The sequence below is a fragment of the Carassius gibelio genome, chromosome B20, assembly GCF_023724105.1.
Source record: "Carassius gibelio isolate Cgi1373 ecotype wild population from Czech Republic chromosome B20, carGib1.2-hapl.c, whole genome shotgun sequence".
NCBI lineage: Eukaryota > Metazoa > Chordata > Actinopteri > Cypriniformes > Cyprinidae > Carassius > Carassius gibelio.
In genome coordinates this window covers 11,347,420-11,370,074 of record NC_068415.1, presented here as the reverse complement: position 1 = coordinate 11,370,074, position 22,655 = coordinate 11,347,420, and the positions used below count along the sequence as shown (strand labels likewise).

Here is a 22,655-nt window from a genome sequence, read left to right as displayed (position 1 = left end):
GTGCAGAATTATCTCAATATTGGCTGGATGGATTTGTATTAATTACGTAGCTTAGTCAACATTAGCATTCTGAATGTTGATTGGATTAAAAAAAAAAATCTAAATAATTTATTTTTTAATATATATTTGTGCAGACTTTACATAATATGTCTTTACCACTAAACGCCCAAGAAAGGAAGTTGGTTCAACTTTGATTTATTTTATTTTTTATTTTTTTACCAAAAGTTATAATTTTGTGTGCGAAGCCCAGAATTTAAGCTTCCGAATTGGGGTGTGTTATTGAGAAAATTTATTAAATGCATGAGCCCAATGGTCTTCTTAGTAGTTAGTAAAGAGTTGTTCTAATGCACAAGAAAAAGCCAAACAACTGCATTGCAGCATAATAATATATTTAAACATGAAAACAAGTACATGTAAATACACATTATATACAGTTAGCTACAAAAAGTGTTTCAACAAAATTACAAAAAAATTAAATAAAATAAAATGCAAGGCATACTTCACTTAACAAAGAACAAGAACAAAAACTAGGTGTACCCTAGTCATCAACCAGTTATTAATGTGCTAGACAGTGAACATGTGGGCTTACACATCACATTTGGCAAATTGTTCCCAAAAGTATTACTCCAAAAAAATAATTAAATAAATACACAACTCCTAGAGTGACCTGAAAAGTAAGAAGTTAAGCCTCACTGGCCTGATTACTCTGACCTAAATTGGCAGGCACATGGTAATGCAGGTTGCATTTGCATCTTCAACAGGTTGAGGATAAGACCCTTCTGGGTTGGAAACACAAACTAAAGCCAACATGTGTGTTATGTTAACGAAATGTATCTGTAGATGACATTACTTACCATATATATAAAATATTAGCTTACTTTAATGATACGATTGTGAAATCTCTGTTATAATCAGTGATCGATATGTGACCTACTGTCTGATACCAGGATAATAATAAAATCTCTCAGCAACACCCAAGCCTACAAGCTTCGAGAAGGCATCAGGTGACATGTCTGCTACGTCTATGGTGCGTGTACAGTATCTGTGAAGATTCAAATGGAAGAACAAGGTTTTATCGTCCTACGAAAGATCGTATAGGAAGCATATAAAAGCAAGTGGTAGTCTAAAGCTCATTAAAGTCCCTGTGTGCAAGGTACAAAAGTGAAACATCCTCGGCCACCAGCATGCATATGCAATTAAACTGAAACAAACTGGCTGAGATATTGAGGTTATGTGAACATGCTACAAGAAAATTATGAAAGCACTGCTAAGAAATGTTTTCCTGTCAAGTGTTTGTTATATGTCAGGATAAACAAGATCAAAAATAGCTTAGTTAACCTTAATACCGCATAAAGTGTAGAAACAGTGATGCTGAGAAAAGATACAAGACGATGTGTAACAAAAGGACAGAACAAAAGTGTTTGCTTCCAAACACTACACATCTGTTGAACTCCAATGGCTCATCCAATCAGCTTCTCTGCTCCTCCGTAACACCTTTCAATGCAAGTCAACATATTCAGAAGAGCAGTCTCATGAACAGATGAGTGTTTTACCAATGCACCTGCAAAGTGTGCTCAGGAGAACGAAACAGGATCATAGTCGATCCTCTGTCAAATGAGTGGAAAATCACCTCCTGAAGCTGAATCGGTGCTAGGTGGGAAGAGGGTCGTCGTCGCCACGTTTACACTTGCACTTGCAGCAAAGCACGAAAGGAGTGGCCAGCAAAAGGAAAGGGGAGGCCACTAGTAACAGCAGACCGAAGCCAGCAAAAATCCCAACAACCTGAGCACAGAGGTGACAGATCCAGGGAGAAAAAGAGTACAATTGTTAAGAAAAAAAAAGTACTATATGGTACTATACAGCAGGTATTCTGTCATGCTTTGACATGAATCAGATGACATTCAGCCACACGGGGGCAGCAATGGCTTTGTGATTGTATCTTGGTGTCTTTCCTAAAGCTATTTGTATGGATTTAGAAAAGAGATAAAGAGTAAAAAGATTATAAAACTCTACATTTCCAGTTCTAAAAAATCTGAAAGACCTGTCAACAAGCAAACATGCTATATATAATTTATATAATAAATAAATACATAAACAAAAAGGTATTGTATTATTTTTGAATAGCCTTTGAGTTTAATGTAGTACTGAATAGCCAAATTTAAGTTTTTTTCACAAAAAATATCAATGTGGATTATGAGGATCAGCCACCTTTCTCTTCTTATTCCCAATATAATAAAGTAACCAAAAGCTCCTGTCTCTCTGCACTGTAAAGTAAGCCATTGTGACGTAAGCCACTTTTGTAATAATAAACATAATATCTCCCTACTATAGAAAAATCAATCGTGTCCTGATGGCTATTAAAAAAAAGAGAGAGTTATTTCAGTTGATTTGTGTAGGCCAGCTTGTCTTTAGCACTTCAGATCTGCAGTCAAGAGGGTTATGCTCATTTGGTACATACCTGTGTCCGATGCCAGATGACGGAGGCTCTGGAATGACCCAGTTTATTCCGGCAGGGTCCTTTATCATAGTGGATCAGTAAAAAGTCATCCTGAGGAGGCGAAGGTGAATATGAGTTTACATGGAGAATCAGCACTTTCAACATATTGCAGGGAATTAGACATATAAAGTTATGCTTTTACAGTAAATAGTTAGTACAGATATTTTTTAAATAATAATAATAATAATAAAAATAGTTAAACAGGTCATACTGTAAGAACATCTTACGTCTAATGACTCCAGGCAGTACCAACAGAAGGCATGCTTGCAGTTCTTACACATCATCTGGGCACAGCCTTCATCTCTCTCAATGTAAACTTTACATTTAGGACAGCGTTTGATTGGAGCCTCGTCCTCCTCGCTCTTGAGATTGGAGCTGAAATTCGGGAGATGAACATGCAACAGAACAGGTCATGAGTGTCATGTCTTCATCAAGGCTATTTGAATACCTCTGACATTGTAGTGTTAGGTTCGGAATAAATTATTTTACATAATGTTGTGAAACTAGAATTTCAATTTGCTAACATGTGTTAAATGTGTATATAAACAATACAGTTGAGAAGTTTGTGGTCAGCAAAAAGTCTCAGGCTCATCAAGGCTGCGCATTATTTGATTAAGAATTCAGTATAACATCAAACTTAGGAAATATTATTTTAAATTAAAAAAATAAAATGTAATATATTTTTGAAATGTAATTTATTCCTGTGATGGCAAAGCAAATTTTTCAGCATCCATTACTCTACAGGTGCATCTCAATAAATTAGAATGTCGTGGAAAAGTTAATTTCAGTGGGTTTGGCAGTGTGAGCAGATGCCAAATCCTGCTGGAAAATTAAATCAGCATCTTCAAAAAGCTGGTCAGCAGAAGGAAGCATGAAGTGCTCCAAAATTTCTTGGCAAATGGGTGTAGTGACTTTGGTTTTCAAAAAACACAATGGACCAACACCAGCAGGTGACATTGCACCCCAAGTCATCACAGACTGTGGAAACTTAACACTGGACTTCAAGAAACTTGGGCAATGAGCTTCTCCACCCTTCCTCCAGACTCTAGTACCTTGGTTTCCAAATGAAATACAAAACTTGCTCTCACTTTGGACCACAGTCCAGTTCTTCTTTTTCATAGCCCAGGTAAGACGCCTTTGATGTTGTGACAGTGAAAGCCGTGACATTTGCCAAGTATGGTAACCCATATTTGGAGTTGGTGCTCTGCATTTAACCCATCCAAGTGCAAACACAGCAGTGAGAAGTGAACACACCATGAACACACACCCAGAGCAGTGGGCAGCTATATATCCAGCGCCCGGGGAGCAACTGGGGTTTCAGTGCCTTGCTCAAGGGCACTTCAGCCATGGGTATTGAGGGTGGAAGAGAGCTCTGTTCATTAACTTCCTCCCACCTACAACTCCTGCCAGCACGGAGACTTGAACCTTCAACCTTTGGGTTAAAAGGCCAACTCTCTACCAATTAGGCCACAGCTGTCCCTTATCTGTGTGTGGTTCAACAAATTCCTTAACACGTCTGTGTGTGGTGGCTCTTGATTCCTTGACCCCAGCCTCAGTCCATTCCTTGTGGAGTTCACTCAAATTATTGAATTGATTTTGCTTGACAATCCTCATAAAGGCTGGGGTTCTCTCAGTTGGTTTGCATATTTTTCTTTCAAACTATTTCCTTCCAATCAACTTTCTGTTAACATGATCGGATACAGCACTCTGTCAATAGCCAACTTCTTTGGCAATGAATGTTTGTGGCTTTCCCTCCTTGTGAAGGGTGTCAATTATTGTCTTCTGGACAACTGTAAGATCAGCAGTCTTCCCCATGATTGTTTAGCCTAGTGAACCAAACGGAGAGATCATTTTGAAGGCTCAGGAAACCTTTGCAGGTGTTTTGAGTTGATTAGCTGACTGCCATGTCACCATATTCAATTTTTTTGAGATTGTGAATGGGTGGGCTTTTGTTAAATGTGAGCCAAAATCATCACAATTAAAACGAACCAAAGACTTAAACTACTTCAGTCTGTGTGCACGGAATTTATTTAATACACCAGTTTCACAATTTGAGTTGAATTACTGAAATAAATGAACTTTTTCACGACATTCTAATTTATTGAGATGCACCTGTAGTCTTCAGTGTCACATGATCCTTCAGAAATTCTAAATATGCTGATTTGATGCTTAAGAAACATTTCTGATCATCAGTGCTTAAAAAAAAAAAAAAACACTTGTGGAATTCTTTGATCAGTAGAAAGTTTAAGAACAGCATGCATTGAAACAGAAAGAAGATTTCTGCTGTGAATGCTACATGATTTGACACTGAGGATTTAAAGTACACTAGTGCAAGTACCCGTTTTCCCCAAGCAGAAAGGTGGTAATTGGCAGGCTCTCCTGACACGCCTGGCCGCTGTGGCAGTCTGCCCTGCAGGCGGAGCAGAAACGCAGACTGCACTGAGGGCACTGCACCGGCTGTGGGAGCTGCACCTCTGATTCATTCAGCTGGCACACAGCTTGACAGGAGGACGATGGGCACCAGGTCCGACAAGGATCCAGAAGCACCTCTGCAAAGAAAAACCAACAGCGTATTTGAAATTATGAACCATTTTATTTGATCTACGACTTCAGACATCTACATTCCCAGCTTGACAATTGGAATCAGCTTTTGTTTTGAGATAAAAGAGGTTGATGTATGAACGCATACTCCTAGTCTGTATGATGTAAGAACTTCCTCCCTATGGAAAAAGACTATGCTGCAAAAAAGCTCATTCTGAATGAAACATTTAACAATGTCCTGATCACTTTATGTTGCACTATTCTGTGTAAATGTTTTATGAATGTGTCAAATTTTGATGCAGGCTTTTCAAAGAGGTTGCTCTTATAATATAGACATGACAAAACTCACAGACCCATCTTATTGGAACAAAGCATTATTCTTTCTAAATACAATGCATTTCTTAAAGTCACAGTATATAAAAAAAATAAGAATAAATAAAAACACTCAAAAACAGACTTTTATGTCAAGGGGGTAGGACTGGGCATTCATTATCGACAGAGGTGGGTAGAGTACCCAAAAACTTTACTCAAGTAAAAGTAAAAGTAATTCTAGAAATATTTACTCAAGTAAAAGTAAAAGTACTAGTCTTGAATAGTTACTTGAGTAAGAGTAAAAGAGTATCGGATAAAAAATCTACTCAAGTAGTTAGTTACTAGTTACTTTGGGTCATATATACGGAGCCTTTTTTTATATAGATATATAGACAAAAAATGTATGTAATGTATGTGTGTGTGTATAAATTTATATATTTCATCAGCCTTTAATCCAATTTATGTAATTTATTATAAAACCCTGTCTGTTTATTTAAGTAACAAATATAGGTGTCATGCCATAACATATTTTTAATACGACTGAGTTTATTTTAAATGTGAATTTAACATTGAAAGTTAATGTGATATAAATATTGCTACTAATCTTTCATTGTTCAGAAAGAGAGCAAATAACATTTACATTATTAAACATAATTTTCACTGACAGTCTAGATTTCATTCACTCTCAGAAACTACCATTAAAATCACTGAAACTGTTAACACTGTGAAATCAATATCTTAATTATAGATTCGTACACACATCTGCACTTTGTTGTTTCTGACGAGAGAATTCGGCAGAAAGAGGTATTCAGTAAGTGAGCGAGTGAAGGAAGCACCGGCATTTCAGCGATGACTCATCGGAACACCTCTGATTGGCCATTGCATTCAAAAGCTCAACAGAACCGTGTGTGATTGGTTAATGCGCAGCGCTGTAAAAACGCGTCTGTCTCTGGCTCAGCGCCAGCAAGCGATCACAGATCTGAATTTAGCAGCTGATGATATGACTTGATGAACGTACTCGCACTGGTGTGATTGTATTAAAATTAATAAAATCTTAATCGGCTATTCTTTGTCTTTTGGAAGCTGCATTCAACCTGTTATAAGCCACACACGTACAACAAACTAATGTCACAGTGGTATCGTGTACTGTAATCGAATGTAGCCCAAGTTATTACCTGTTAAACAGTAGACAGCACACGCGTTCATCTAATAAGGATCTCCATCGCAAGAAAAGAATAGCCTTTGCAGATTAGCTTTCAATTCAGTGCAGTTCCATAGCCCCGTTTTCAACGCTGCTAATATTCTTAAACGTTACAACTCTGAGTGAACCGCTTCAGAGCTCAGCGCGTGCAGCATGGAACTGAACGACTCAATCAAACTGATTCATGAACCAATTCACTCGTTTGCCAATTGGTTTGATCAAGCCTTTGAACAGAGTTGACTCAAAAGAATGAATCATTCGCGAATGGGCATCGCTCATTGTCCAGAGAAAAGTAGACGGCGCGTTTGGAATAAACTGAAGCATTTATTGCATTAAGATAAAGTAACGAGAGGGGCGTCGCCCACAGTAACGAAGTAAAAGTACAGATTTTTCCCAAAAAATGTACTCAAGTAAGAGTACAAAGTACCCATCTTTAAATATACTCCGAAAAGTATTCGTTACCCCGAAAAATTACTCAAGTAAATGTAACGAAGTAAATGTAACTCGTTACTACCCACCTCTGATTATCGAACACGATTCATCTGCAATAATGAACGAAATATTGCGTAGCTAATCAGTGATCTACAGTTCTGTCTATTTAGTGCCTCTCCATTTGAAAGCAGGTGATGGCGATTTAGCAGTAATCACGGAACCAGATTTACTGACTAGATGCGCATGATCATATCGTTAGATATCGCCCTGCCCTACAAGGTGTTCATACACATGATTGAAAATGTGCTTAAAAAGTTAAACCAGATTAATGTACTTCATGAATCTCTCAGGAAAACTCACCTCGCTCAAACTGGAGTCTCTTATAACGTTGCATGACTTCGCTAGCCACCATAAACTCAATCTACATTAGAGAAAGAGTATATGAGCAAGATTGATACAAGCGAATGAGCAAGAGCTTGTTGTAACACTTTGACTAAAGCACAATTATTACTAGTCCCTTGCAAAAATGACAAATTTTAAGTATGCTTACCTCGTTTTCCAGCAAATGTCCCTGTTTTGGGCAGGCAGAGTCTGGACAGCTAATAGCAGTTTCAAGGCCCTCTTTAATGAGGAGTTCAACATATTGCTTCAAACACTGTAAGAGACAGATTCTTATTTTTTTTTAATCTTTGAAAAAATAATGAGACAACTGCTGCCTGTGGTTGTTTCCACCCACAAACGCTCTGTTAATTGTAGTCAAGCCAACATCAGACTGTCACAGCATTCTGCTGAGACAACATTCAAGAGCTGCTTGTAGAGAACAAGCCAGTATGGCCAATATCAAGATTTAAGAAGCTAACAACTGTCAAAGCACTAGTATAGAACTATACTGAATTACAGTTACCGTATGCGCGGCGGTAAGCGCCAGAAAGGCTGGCCACCTGCTGTATGTACACATACTCAATTATATATTCTACATCTAGAATAAAAAAAACTCTATCTATCTATCTATATAATGAAAAATAGGACTAAGGCAGGTCACAAACAGTATTTATGGGCTGGCTCCTGTATATTCAGTGCTGTTACATTACTGCTGTATTCCCACTTGTGAAAAGGCTGTCTTACAATTTGTTGTGTTAGTCTGGAATACACACACTAATGTGGCCTATGAAGACACAGTCCTTACCAGACTGCAAAATATGCACTGGCACTGGGAGATGGTGGTCATCTGTTCCAGGGGAAACTCTCCCAGGCACAGTTTACAGGACAGAAGGGGCGCCAGGTCCACGTCCCAGCTGGGTTCATAGCGAGAGCTGCTCATGGTATGCGGATCTGGGACACTAAAAGACAGAAATGATAAAAACAGCTGAAGCAGTCAATAAATATAATTTTATTTTAATAAATTAAAACAAAATACTGCAAAATATAATCAATAATTCTAAATGCAACAGTTGAATTTAGACAACACTACCAGTGTACTTTTAGTACAATATATTTACTACAGTATTGAATAATATTTTTTTTAAATAATATTTTCAGCTTTAATTTTTTGCATTTATTATAATTTGTTTTGGATCTAACATTTATTTTTAATATTTTCCCTAGCTTTAATTTTTTCTTTTTCAGTTTTAGTTATTTTATTTCCTCAAACTTATTTCAGTTAGTTGCTATGTTTAACTTTTTAATCTAATATCTATAGGTCTATTTTATTTTACAGTACTTCATTTTTTTTTTTTCTCCAATTACTGAAAATATTTAATAGTTTTAGTTTAAATTTAAAATTACACTGATCAGAGCAATAAAATTAACATCAAGTAAAATAAATAATTTGCTAAATAAAAGCTCTGAAAACAGCATTTAAAAACAGTGTTTTTAAAGATTAACTTTAAGTGAGCATTGACAATAAAGTCATCTTTGTAATAAAGGTAAAAATAGTGGGGGGTCGTCAGACACTTCCTCTTTAACTATGACTGGATACAAACATTTTTATCCATTAAAACATTAAAATGTTTGGTCTGCCACAAGAGTTTTCCCTTCAGAGATCTTTTGCTGTTAGCCAAGGGCTTGTTCAATCAGTCAATGGCAAGTATGTCAATATCCCTCAGTACTGCTGCCAGGCAACCCAAAGAAAACTAATGACCGTCTCTACTGGAGAGCCCTACAGAACAGACTCCCTCAGAGAGTACGAGCTACACAGCGCAGCCTGCTAAAAAACAAACAGACTTCTGCAAAACACACTGTATGCGTGAACTTTCAAAAGCACCTTCACAATATGCTACAACAAAACTTTTGCACTAAAAAGTAATGTGATTCACCACATCACATGCTGAAGGAATTAATTGTTGAGGAACATTCAGATGGTCTAGTTCCCCACAGCAGATCTCTGTGTAGGTGGAGACAGATGGAGACTCATGTGTTTGCGCCTGCAGTATCTCATTGTGTTGTGGTGGGAATAGTCGACAGCCCAAACAGCAAAGGGCTCTCAGCAGGCTGTGCGTCTCTCTGTTTGAGCCTTTCACCTCCGTCACACACCCACACAGCCTTACCCAGACAAAGTAACTCACATGTCGTATGTAAAGCCACGTGTATGGGATGAGAGTATTCTGTTCTTTATGACTGTCGGCTGTCGGATACAATCCTGGTGAGACATTGGGTAAAAGCCAAGGCAGACTGTGGTACATCAGTGTTTTATGTTGGACTGATTGTATGATGTACATCTTAGGACAGTGCTGATGTGGTAATCACAGCACTTTCTTACATCCTCACCTTAAAATGGTACCACACAAATGAGGAAAATTAAATTTTGTAGAATATATGGGTCTATCATTGACGAGGCAGTGTCGATAATGTGAAGGGACTTCTTTCTATGACAAACACACTGCATCAGATGTCAGCACTTGATGTGCACCTAATTGGTTCTTCATTTTGCAGTTGTCATAAGAGCAGTTACACTGCAGGACTGCAAACCAACTTCACTGGATGCCCATATACATCACAGCAGCAATAAGATGCTTCTCATAGTGAAGGCAACAATAAATGATAAAAGCCATCAAGGTTTGCCCTACTATGAAAGAAATCTTTCAAAATGACCAAAATTTGTCTCGAATATCAAAATGGTAGCCACATTCGTGCAGTATAGCCTTACATCAAATCTCATCAGGAACAACTATATTATATTAGTGCGAGGTAGGGCTAGGCGATATGGCCTAAAAATAAAATCTCAGATTTTATTTTTTTTATTCGATTTCTGATTTTTTTCTGATTTTCCCCCCAACTTGAGGAAAGCAATAAGTACAAATGGCAGACAACTTAAAGCAAATTTTGCTTTTATTTAATCAAAAGCAAGACAAATGTAACCCCCATTTTCACATTCGGCTGGAAGTCTCTGTTTCAGGTGTTGGAATAGGTTTGTGGTGCTGCTGCCTTTGACTGCGATGGGCTTTAGGCAAATGTTGCAGCGTGGGGTCTCTTGCTCCACGTCTGTCGCAGCAAACCCATACCAGTTCCAAACAACAGATGATTTTATTCCTTTCTTGTAGGGATGCACCGAAATTTCGGCCACCGAAAATTTTCGGCCGAAAATGGCCTTTTCGGTTTTCGGCCGATAGACTTTTATCACCGAAACAACACGGCCGAAATGTTGTGATGACGCAAACAGAAACCGCGACCTGCACGTGCACCTGCAAAGCAAAGACCACGAGCTCCCCGCGACATTCACTTAACACCAGTGAGAACATTCTCTCTCTTCGTATTCCTTTATTCGCAGCACTAAAGCGTCTCCTAACAAAGAAATTAAGACGGACCACGAAGTAAAAACAAAGAAAAGTACAGTCTTATAGAGTCTGTTAGCACACGTCTCACTGAGATCTTTTCGGATCCTCTGCACTTCATCGCGAATGTGCTTGATCTGCGTTATAAAGACCATTACTTGGATGCGGAAATAAGGCAGCGCGCACGAGAAATGATGGTGAGTGGCATGCACCATCGTTGTCTGATATGTTTAGTGGAATTCTGCAAGAAAGTGCCTCAAATAATAATAATACGTTGGCTATTTTGTTCTTAGGCTACTATATATACACACACACACACACATACATAATATCAGATTGTAGCCATATTTATGGTAGATTTTCTGCTAGATTTCGGCTTTAATTTGATAAAAGTTTATTTATGCCCTGGCCCTATTTAAATACACTCTCAAATATTTCTCAAATGTCAGGCAGATGACAAGCTCAACTGCTCAACAGCTAGATGGTTATCTGTCTGAAGTCCCCATCCCCAGAAGTGATAACAGTCTTGCCAACTGGAGAAGTAATGCACTTTCTAGTCCTACATAGAAAAATTTCAAATGCACTTCACCTAAATGCACTTTGTTTTTATGAGAGAACTGTTCATTTTAAAACATTTCTGCAGGCCAGTAGGCCTGTACATTGTTATTAAATATACACATGAGTGGGATACATTTTTAGTTTGAATTTTATTTTATACTGTGCATTGTTGCAATGTGCTTAATAAATATTTGCATCATTTGTAATTATGTATTTTTATGTTTTTTTTTTTTAAATAAGTTATGTAATTGTAATTATCTTTGAAACTTTAATATTAATTTATGCAATTGCAATGTCTTAATTTTAGTAAAGTTAGTACACGGTCATAGCAATAAATGCAATGGTACTAATAATTGGCATAATTTCTTTCGGTGTTTCGGTTTCGGTTTTCGGCCTTGGTTTTCTCTTTTTCGGTTTTCGGTTTCGGCAAAGAATTTTCATTTCGGTGCATCCCTACTTTCTTGGGAACAAACTTCCAACTCTCACTGGTAGCCATGTTGTCGCTTGCTGTTTCGTGTGTGCTATGATGTTGATGTTGTCTCTTGCCATACTGCCATGTGAAACTAAGGCCGGTGACACACTGGCTGCGTGACGTCTCTGCTGCGTGTCAGGAGCGTGGTGGCTGCCTCGCGTTTTCTGTGTCTTTACACACCAGAAGCGTGCCTGACGCGGCGCTGGCCACTGCTGCTGCTGTAGGTGACATAGAGGGAGGCCGTCAACAGACCAGGCTCTTGTCTTCATGACAACAATATCAACTTTTTTTTTTACACACCTACACCTACGCCTACTGATAAAGGACACCGTCAACAGTATTGACGGCAAAATAGACTACGTTTGACAGTTGCAATATTTGAAAATTGATCATTATTTATTTATTTTTAATTACATATATATCAGAATTTATGCCAACCTATAGACTTTCAAATATCAAAATGTCATGAATTAATATGTATTTGTGTACAAAATGACATATAAACTTATTTTCCTAGTATATTTTGCCTGGAAACACTTCCAACACGCGCGCGTGTCACGTGAAAAATAGGCGTCGGTTCTATTTCTAGCATGCACGCGTTTTCCGTGCGTCTCACGCAGGCAGTCTGCAAGCTCTAACCTGTTAACATGGGAGCCGAATCAAAAACAGACACGCCACGCTGCTGAGATGCTTTCGCCACGCATCCAGTGTGTAGCCGTCATAATGCTACGGAAGCTCCGGGGAGCCAAAAATGCGCCATTACAAAAACTTGATTAATTCATTCAATCTATTTTTCGCCCAGGCCTAGTGCGAGGGCTGGGCAATAAGGTTATCCAATGGCCAGACAAGTTTTAATCTCTCCTCTCCAGCAACTTGTTGTCACTCACATGAAACAATCATCCATCAATGGCCACTTTCTACAATCCAATAAATTCCCAATGGATGAGTTCAAGTCCCCCCCATATATATTTTTTTCTGATTTAATGAACCATGGATATATAAAGCCACAATAAACTAGAAAAGTTATTCATCTAAAGCAGCCTCTGAAATGATATGCAGCAAATATCTGTCAACTAAATAACAATAGGACTCTGAAAAAGCACTCTTCCAAAGATCTAACCACTCAAACAGCAGATTCAAATACAAACAACTAGAACAAATTAAATTAGATTAAAAGGAACAAATTACCAGAAACAAAGATGCCCACCACACCCAAAATCAAAGGGGAAATTCGAAGGCATGAAATAAGGCATATAAACCTCCATTGTGCATTCATCTAGACAGCGACTAACCACATCTGGAGCTCTTCCTCTATAGGTCAGAAGGGAAGGTCATGAAAACCCTATATAACTGGGGCACACACAGCGGTTTGGCACAATGAACCCCTCATAGGGTCCAAGATGAGGACAAAGAGTGGCCAACAGTTTGGCACAGTAATTGAACTTTTCTATACAAAGACAGAGGTTAATAGCCTGAACTAGCTGACAGCTGTTAAGCACGTTTTCTTGTAGTGAGTGCACTAAAAGGCACTCACAGATCACTTAATAAAGAAACTGGTTTCGCTCAGTTTTGCAAAAACATTGAGAGATGCCAATAGAGCTTTCATCTAAGCTTTTAGAAAACAATATGAGTAAAATTATATAACAAATGATAAAGGTCTTACATAAGATCTATTTTTAATTTTATCTAGGTTAAAGCCAAATTAAGCTGTTCTCAACTGTCGCTCCAACTGTCTCTTGTGAGCAGGGTAAAAACAGTTTGGCTACAGTCTAGACCTTTGATAGAAACATAAAAAAAAAAAAAAAAACATTATCCTCCATTAATGAAAACAATGTAAGGATAAACTCAAAGCATCAGTATTTTTTATTAATAAAGACAATAAAAAAACTTATTTAAAAAGCACATTTTACATTAACTCACCCAGTTTTATATCAAACTTTTAAAAGGTGCTGAAACCATTTACAGCTTCACTTTAAATAAGCCTGACAGTGCTCAGAACACACATGCTTTTGGAAGGTCTTCCAACTTGTGTGAGTAACAAAACTGAAATCCCTGAGCAACCTAATTGCTTAATTGGATTACATTACGAAGGAGGAGTATGTGAACACTTAAGCATAACTGCGTGAGTCAGACTGCTGCTTAGAGAAAGACAGTGATTGAGACAGAAAAAGAGAGTTTTTGCATTCACAGTAATTTGATAAATAACACCTTGATAAAAAAAAAAGGCCTTTCATGAACTTTGCTGACCCGAAACCTGGTTCCTGTCAAGAAAATAAAATATAGCTAATGTTCTCAGTCACTGTATTTGGAGCAGTTTTCTACAGTTCCCTCCAAAGTTAGCACTTTGACTCACTATCATGTTGTTTCATTTTAAAGGGATCATATAATGTTGCTAAAAAGAACATTATTTGGTGTAATGAAATGTATTTATGCAGTTTAAGGTTCAAAAAACAAATTTTCCACATTCTTGTTCCTCCTTTATGCCCTGCCTTTCTGAAACGCGTAGATTTTTAAAAAGCTCATTGTTCTGAAAAGCAAGGTAAACGCTGATTGGCCAGCTATCCAGTGCACAGTGATTGGCCGAATGCCTCAACCGCATAAATTTTACACCCCTTAACATACTGTCATGCTGCGTCCCGATCAGAACACCGGCGCGTCAAGAAAAAAAAAACATTAAAACCCATTATAAAAAAGGCATTTGTAGCATCCAGCCAACATTTGGTCGGCGTTATGCAAATCTTCCCACATCGTGATGCATACATGTAGGGGCGTGTTTGAACGAGGCATTTTAGGGGGCGTGGACGAGTCTTAACTGTTAAAAAGTATATCTCTTTGGCTTTGAGACTCCAGTCTTTGCAACTTTAGGGATCATATCTATTCACAAAAAGCTTGTAACACTCCAAAGAGAAAGGAAAACTTGAAATCGCATCATATGACCCCTTTAAAGTGATTTTCTAATCTTGAGGGCTGTTCATACTTGCACACAAATTGAACAACTGAATTGAATTTGAGAACTGAATCAATGAGACTCATGAATAAATCATTCAGACTGCTTTTGTGAACAGGATCAAATGATCCACTAATGAAATCTGAATCAAAACAACCATTCATTTTTAGTGAATAAACATCTCAGTTGTGGTACATGACATCATGGTATGACTTCCAAAGATATATAGCAAACAGCACACTAGTTAAATAAGCCATTTATATGTTGTTTTTATTCCCATTTCAAAGATTGGCAACACCAGTCCTTGTTGATTTTTTATGTTAAGACCAACATGAGTCATGACAGTAAGTACATGCTGGCAATTTTCACTTTCGTTGAACAGTTCATCCCTTCAAATTGTTAAATAATATATAAATAATAATAAATAAAATAATAGTTAATTATAAAATCATAAAAGGTTTGGATTAAAACAGAATTTTCCTGCTGTCTATTCCCATATGGTCACACTTAGGAAAAAAGATTCACAAAATAAGCACATGTATCCTCATTTAGAACAGTGTGGTCTGAAATAATCTCTGCAAGGCAGTGTGCAGGTCAGGAGGAGCGGACAGTGTTCCTGCCAAGCACAGGATGTGAGCTCTACCCAAGGAAACAGCAACACTTCCTGTTTTTGCCATACGCATGCCAGCATAATTATGACTAGGAGAGCCCAGACTTATGCTCTGCAAGACTAATAACTGGTGTAACAGTACAAGTACTGTACATGCAGAATAAGTTTTGAATGCCAAAAAAGCCTTTCTACATCCAAAATGTGCCAAATTATGATTGTGATCATTCACCTAAATAATTGTATTTTCTCTTAATTTGCAGAAAGTTCTGAATTAAATTTTATTTCTTTTCTCTCAAAAGATTAAGGGAATTATACTGTTGACACTGAAAGGAAATCTTGATCAAAATATGCAGAAACCAACAGCCATGCATTATTCAAATAAAATGTTGTTTATACCACAGCGTAATTGAAACATTTAATGAGAATATGTGGGTAATAAGATCATGTCAGATAGAAGTCTAATCTCACAAACAAGGATTTGAGATCATTAGCAAAGCGTTAGTAAAGTGACAAATCGCAATGTGCACCAGAAATCAACCAGATGAATCTCTTGAGGGCTTGTTCCATTTTAGCGTAGACAACATGATCTAAAGAGGATTTAACAGATTATGTGAATGGCTGGGATCAAAGGATTTGTAGCAGTTAAAAATGCACACATTCATCTCTCATCCAACGGTGTCTGAGAAAACTATAAACATATGTCTAAGGAATACAGAGAAATATGTAGGAGAGTTTGTCTTGGTGTATTCTCTGTTCTCATAAGTGTCTATATCAATACTTGATATGCTTCCAGAAGTTTTAAAAGTAGCTTGCTTTTTTACTTTTTGGTGAATTTGTAATCTCTGTTTTGAAGTCACTGGCCTGTGGCCTCATTAACTCGCAGATTAACCTACTTCACTGGGTTTCCTTCTACTGATCTGTTTACTGTACTTCAGATCCAGTGCCATTCATTGTTCTTTTGATGTCTGGAATTGTTTTGTTTTTTTGTTAATATTTGATTATAGTAGAAAAGCCACAATTCTGTGGCATGAACTTACAGTGAACCCAGAGTATCCAGAACATGTACTTAGAAGCTGTACCTGTACTGTATCTAGGACATGTGGTTTGTGAAGAAACTAAAATCATGAGTGAGCTGAAATTATTAATTAAATCATAAAAATGTAAAATATAAATGATACAAAAACACTAAATTAAATATTTCACTCGCTTACCTCAACCTTCTACATTGCGAGTAAATTACTCACATGTGCAACTAAATTTTCACTATGGGTGACTAAATTAGGTCTAACATTAGCCAATGGCTAATAAATTCTCAGATTTTACTTGCCAGTGTGTGAGTTGGAGGCTAAGTAAAAGTTTAGCATGGATATATTTTTACTCGCCAAACACTCTGATTGAGAGCTTCAGAGTTTCACTCTCCATCAGTGATCTGTGATATTTTTCAGTTCATCTGAATGGATGCGCAGCGCACTTGTATTTGTGTATTTAACGTATCATAAACTCTAGTGTGAAGGCACACACTTAGCCGTTGCTTTGTCTCACACACACGCAGAAAGAGAAAGAGAGAGAGAGAGAGAATTGATGCACCACATATAAATTATATTCTTTGTTGTATTTTCCTGTCAAAATAACGGTTTTCCTTTGGAATTCTTCAGCTTTTAAGAACTGTCGGATTTTCCGGTAGTGGGTGGAGCTGATGCATAAACAACAATCTCATTGGCTGGCGCTTACCTATTGTCGTCCTTGTATTGATTTCAGAAAATCAGTTTGAGCGCAAACATAATATTTCTTCATATTCATAAATCCAGTAGCTCATTAATCCCCAGTGCATTTTATATTGTTATTAATAGTAGAATTCGTATCATTATCTAATCACTATTTATGTTAGTTTTTTTCCGATATATCTTTTCCTTTTATTATTATTATTTTTTTTACAGAAACACTGAATGACCAAAAAAGCACAACCACCAGTCCAATTAAAATGTTCAGTTAAAATTACTAATATGCTTTCAGTCATGGTATTAATTCTAATGACTAAAGTTATATCATTAAATAATACTTGATTAGCATATTATAATGACAGACTGATGCAAACAATGCACTTTCAGTTATTTACAAACAATATATATTATATATCAGTCTGGCGAGTAAACTAAAAAAAATTACTAGCCAATGGCGATTCAATTGCCAAGCTGTCCATAGAGGGTTGTTACCTGCATGTCATGTGACTTAATTAAAATCAGAGGACAATGAACATGTGAATGTGTTGTTAAGTTATTACATAAAATATACGCCTGTGAAGGAGTACAATCTGGTATTTTGCATATCTGTATTAGACATGTGAAAGTATTCGGTATTCGGTATGCACTGTATTGTTATCATGGGCACTTCTAAATACTGTGAATAATTATATATTACAAATTATTCAGAATTGGAATGCATTTTAAGAATCCTATTCCCATCAACTGGTCAAAATGCACAACACCGCTGTATGCTGCTTGAAAGAGTGTGCGCTCTGATGTAAACAAGCACGCATGAGAAGCACATGGAGAAACACGTGAGAGCTGCGCTGAATGAAAGCACATTCACTCTCTGACAGCAGATGGCGCTAATTTGCAGATAAAAAGCAGCCTTTACTCTGGAAACCCCATAAATAAAGCAGCCACACTACATTCTAAAACGTATTTAAATAGCCATTCAAATTTGTGGATTTGCTATGGTGTTCATCACAGCGCCAAATACTTCTATATTTAGACTTAATAGGCAATTTATTTTCAAACTTTTTTTATTTTAATCTGGACTACAACATTGATTCTTTATTGTTTGTTCACACTTTACATTATGGTTTCATTATTTAACATTAGTTAACATAAACTTCCAATTAAAAATTCTTCTGAACTTTCTTTAATATTAGGTACTCCAATATTTAATAACACGTTGCTAAAATCGAAAGTTGCAACTCTGTCATTTAATGAGCTAACATGAACTAAGAGTTGTAATTTTTTTTAAACAAAGATTAATAACTTCTGTAGCAGAAGCAGAAGTTTTTTCTGTATTGCTTTATTGTATTTAAATGTTCAGTTATTTTTGTTATAAAAAAAGTTACTTAACCTGTTATACTGTATTATGACCAATTTTTCAAAACAAAATTACAATACAGTGATAATAACGTATACCGCGTGATAAAAGCATGAGCAATTAATCTCAACAGGAAAAGTTGATACTGGCATTATATCCCTAATCTGTATGATATATTCATAACATTCTACTTTTAACCACAGCAAGACGGATAAAGATTGTGTTGCAAGTTAAAGCTCACATCTGTAAGAGGCAAATCTCTTTAATGAATCCACATACACTACGTGCAAATTCATGACTTTAATCTGAAACTGGATCTGTGTGACGACGGAGTGAGTTAAAATTTTCCTACAGTATGAACAAATGGCTTATGACATCTTGGACAGGTTCAAAAAGAAACATTATTCTTAGTCTTAAATGTGAATTTCCAACTTATTATATATGCTAAGATACATTAATGCTCATTTGATTGTTTCAATGTTTGACTGTGAATGTCCGTAGTGATTTAATCACACATACATTAATCATACATAAACAAACAGTTTATGTTGTATATGAAAATATAACACATAAGGTCCGGTGACTCCGGTACAATCCTCAAATGCCCTAAAATGATCTGACACCCCTGATGTGGGCTGATATTATGGTCCACTAGACATCAATACACCTCTCCTTCTGTAAAGTTGATCAGCATGCAGTGAGTCACCTCAGCCTCTTGTCCTCACTACGCTGAAGAGATGCTAAACAGCTCCCTGATCACAGATTTGAAAATTCATAAAGAACACATTAGTAGGCTAATTTATTTGGTCTGGCCTCAGTAACAATTCAACTACCTGTGCCGAGACATTAACAAATCCTTGATGTAACAGTTAAAGTGTCTGTGCGTATAGAGCAGGAAGACTGAGAACTAGCAGGCACAGTTTGTTCCGGACATGGGAAGTCCCTGTGCATTTCATGAAAGGGACATTCAGAGATGACCAGCTGTTCTACGGCAGACACTAATGCCACTCTTTCATGCTCAGTCCGCTTCTGCAACGTCACACGTCAATCATCTTCCTTTCTCCTCATATTCATGTCTGAACGTCCCAATTTAGATTAAAGTCACCAATCTTCCCGTAATCCAAATGAATGCAAATTAATGAAGTCTCCAGTCACTTTTAATAATAGGTTTCTACACACTACATGTTAGACTTTTTGCCAATCAAAAGATATATATAGAGTTCAATATTCGAAACAAGCATGATCTGGGTCACTCTCAGATTGACCACAGACAATGCACTGAGGATAAAAAAAAACTATCTAATTGAAAATTTGAAATGTTGCCAGTTGGCAAATAGAATAAATAATTTTAAGCTTTTTAAGTTTAAGGTTAAGGTCAAGTTTAAAGGGATAGTTCAAATTCTGTCGTTCCAAACCTGTAAGACCTTCGTTCATCTTCAAAACACAAATTAAGATATTTTTGATGCATTCCGAGAGCTCTCTGACTCTTCATAGACAGCAAGGATCCTTACAAGAGTGAGGCTTAGAAACGTTACAAGGAGATTGTTAAAATAATCCATGTGACATCAGTGGTTCAACTGTAATTTTACAAAGCTACGAGAAAACTTTTTATACACTGTTTTCGCTTTGATGTTAGCGTAATCAGCGTATCTGTCTACATACTTTTGCTACATTGCATATGTTCTTTACATATGTGATACTGCACTATAAGTTGACGCAGAGAAGACGAATTGTTGAGTAAGGTCTTTATTTTTGTTTTCTTTGTGTACAAAAAGTGTTCTCGTAGCTTTGTAAAACTGCAGTTGAACCACTGATGTCACATGGATTATTTTAAGTCTTCTTGCTAAGTTTCTGAACCTTGATCATGTTGATCCTTGATCCTTGCTGTCTATGGGAAGGAGAGAGCTCTCGGAATGCATCAAATCATTTTTAACCTGTGTTCCGAAGATAAACGAAGGAATTATGGTTTTGGGAATGACATAGAGGTGAGTAATTATTAATGACAGATTTTTCATTTTTGGGTGAACTATTCCTTTAAGCTAAAGTTACGGACAGACAAAAAAATAAAAAATAAAAAAATAAAAAAATAAAAAAATTGCATTTAAAATATTAATAAAATATAAAAGCTGATAAAAACTTTAGTTAATAAATAGCTAGGCCTATATACTGTATATACTGTAGGTTGGTTGTCAATACTGTCAGTCGGTTTGGTAAATATGCTTTTTGTCATATTACATTTATTTCCTTTTGCATTAAACATCCTGAATAAACAACCAATGTGGGAAGCATATTATTGCAATCAATCAACAGTAGCCTAGACTGTCAGGCATTATATAACAAACTATTAAAGCAACTCCCACAAACATTGTAAAAGGTCACGTTTTGACTGAGGGAAAGAGATGAACAAGATCTCATCTGTTTTCTGAGTGGACAAGCTGCCAGTAAACAATACTTAGGATTCCTAAAAGTACATTTCTAAAGTAAAATAGCATCCATGTAAATGTCACTGTTCTTATTACAGTACACTGGTACACATATTTAGAAGGAAAGCCCTATAGGGTAATGTTGTTTTAAACCAGCCTCCTAAATGACAAGTTTAAAATATAAGAGTTTCCCTGGATCATGTGGATCGGTTCAGCCTGACAACATCCTGAGATTTCCCAAACATCAGTGTACTCTACTCACATAATAAATGCAGTATATTACGTGTTTCAAAGAGACGGCGTCAAAAGCAGTTACCTTTTTAAACACAACATGCAAGGTGACATGCAACCAGAACTAATCACTGCTGTCATATCAGAATAGTTTGAACTGACAATGAATACGCCGCTCTACTCATTGTCATTGACTACATGCATCGCTTACCTTAGAATGAATCTATTAACGTTAGTTGTCAATCCGTTTCGAGAATATCATCAGCTCCGTACACAGCTAAGCACAATGTCTTCCTATTCGTCCACATTTGCCACATATAAATGAATAAAAAAATCAAAGCTCACAGAATCATAGCACATAAAGAGGCTAATATCAGAGAAGCGCTTTCTGCCCTATCTGACATCAGCTGGTCAGACAAGTCGCTGTATTTCTCTGGAGAGGCGCCATTTGACTGCGCATGGAGGCGCGCGGTTGCAGAGACGCGACGCTCGCGGGAGCCCTCTGCTGACGCGTCGCGGACAGTGCTGCCGGTGTACGGCAGACAAACGGGAACTGCCATCTGCTGGTGCTTGTCAGCAGCATCGCGCACAGAGCTGTCCTAATTTGACCTGAGCATGAGACATTAGAACAGCACAGCACCACAAGCACGCACGCACACACACACACACACACACACACACACAAAAACTGTCTTATTGTAAAGCATCTGTTTATTTATTACTAAAAATACTTAGTGTGGAGTGGAGTGGAGTTTGATCCAGGTCAAATTGAAATTACATTGACTGAATGTATCAAAAGTATGAGACAAAACTCCTACTGTTTTAGAATAAATAATAAAAGAAAAAAATAATAATAAATTACTGCTGTCAAACTTTTAATCGCATTAAAAAACAGTTTTTGTTTAAATAATATGTGTGTTTACTATGTATCTACTATTTATAATGTATATTATATGAATATATGTTATATTTATATATTCAACATATTTACAAATGATAGAAATTATGTGAATATACCGTACATATATGCATGTAAATACATGTAAATAAATTCTAAATATATACATGCATGTGTGTATTTATGTATATGTTATAAATATACACAGTAGCCTACGCAAACATATATTATTTAAACAGAAACTTTTGTTTTGGATTTGATTAATCGAGATGAATTGTTTGAGAGCACTTAAACAAACACATAAATAAATAAAATAAAAAGACACAATGTCAGCACTGAATTCAATGTGAACTGAAATAAACAATATAATTTTTTACGTAAATATGAAATGTTATATATTATCTGTTTCTTTAATTATGGACACACCTGTCCCTTAAGTCACTTACAGTTTGCAGGCAGTCAACATTTAAGGCCACAGTTAAGAAAATAATCCTTTTACGGAGTCTTAAAATGCTTCTCTCCTTCTCTTTTAAGTACCACTGTTGGCCACAAGGTGTCAGTGTGAGACTTTCAAACTCACAATACCGCATATGGCAACTTCACAAAAGATTTAATTCATTCTTCAATAAAAAAGGGCACTTGACTGCACCGCGGAACATGTCAGGACATGTTACAGCATGTTATT

The 22,655-nt window shown here is 36.7% G+C and overlaps 1 protein-coding gene across 2 annotated transcripts; it reads right to left on the bottom strand.

The window, feature by feature from the left end:
- Nucleotides 1–372: 372 nt before the first annotated feature.
- Nucleotides 373–21,546, bottom strand: rnf144ab (ring finger protein 144ab). Of its 2 annotated transcripts, XM_052587284.1 has the most exons (9): nt 21,284–21,537; nt 8,170–8,323; nt 7,534–7,638; nt 7,344–7,404; nt 4,836–5,046; nt 2,725–2,872; nt 2,459–2,548; nt 1,631–1,782; nt 373–1,494 (listed from the first exon to the last, which is right to left on the bottom strand). In XM_052587284.1, exons 2-8 carry the CDS (start codon nt 8,302–8,304, stop codon nt 1,651–1,653), a joined length of 882 nt encoding a protein of 293 aa, XP_052443244.1. In that variant the 5' UTR covers nt 8,305–8,323; nt 21,284–21,537; the 3' UTR covers nt 373–1,494; nt 1,631–1,650. The 2 variants fall into 2 exon arrangements, with proteins under 2 accessions (XP_052443244.1, XP_052443243.1); XM_052587283.1 differs by having other exon boundaries at nt 373–1,782; nt 21,284–21,546.
- Nucleotides 21,547–22,655: the final 1,109 nt, after the last annotated feature.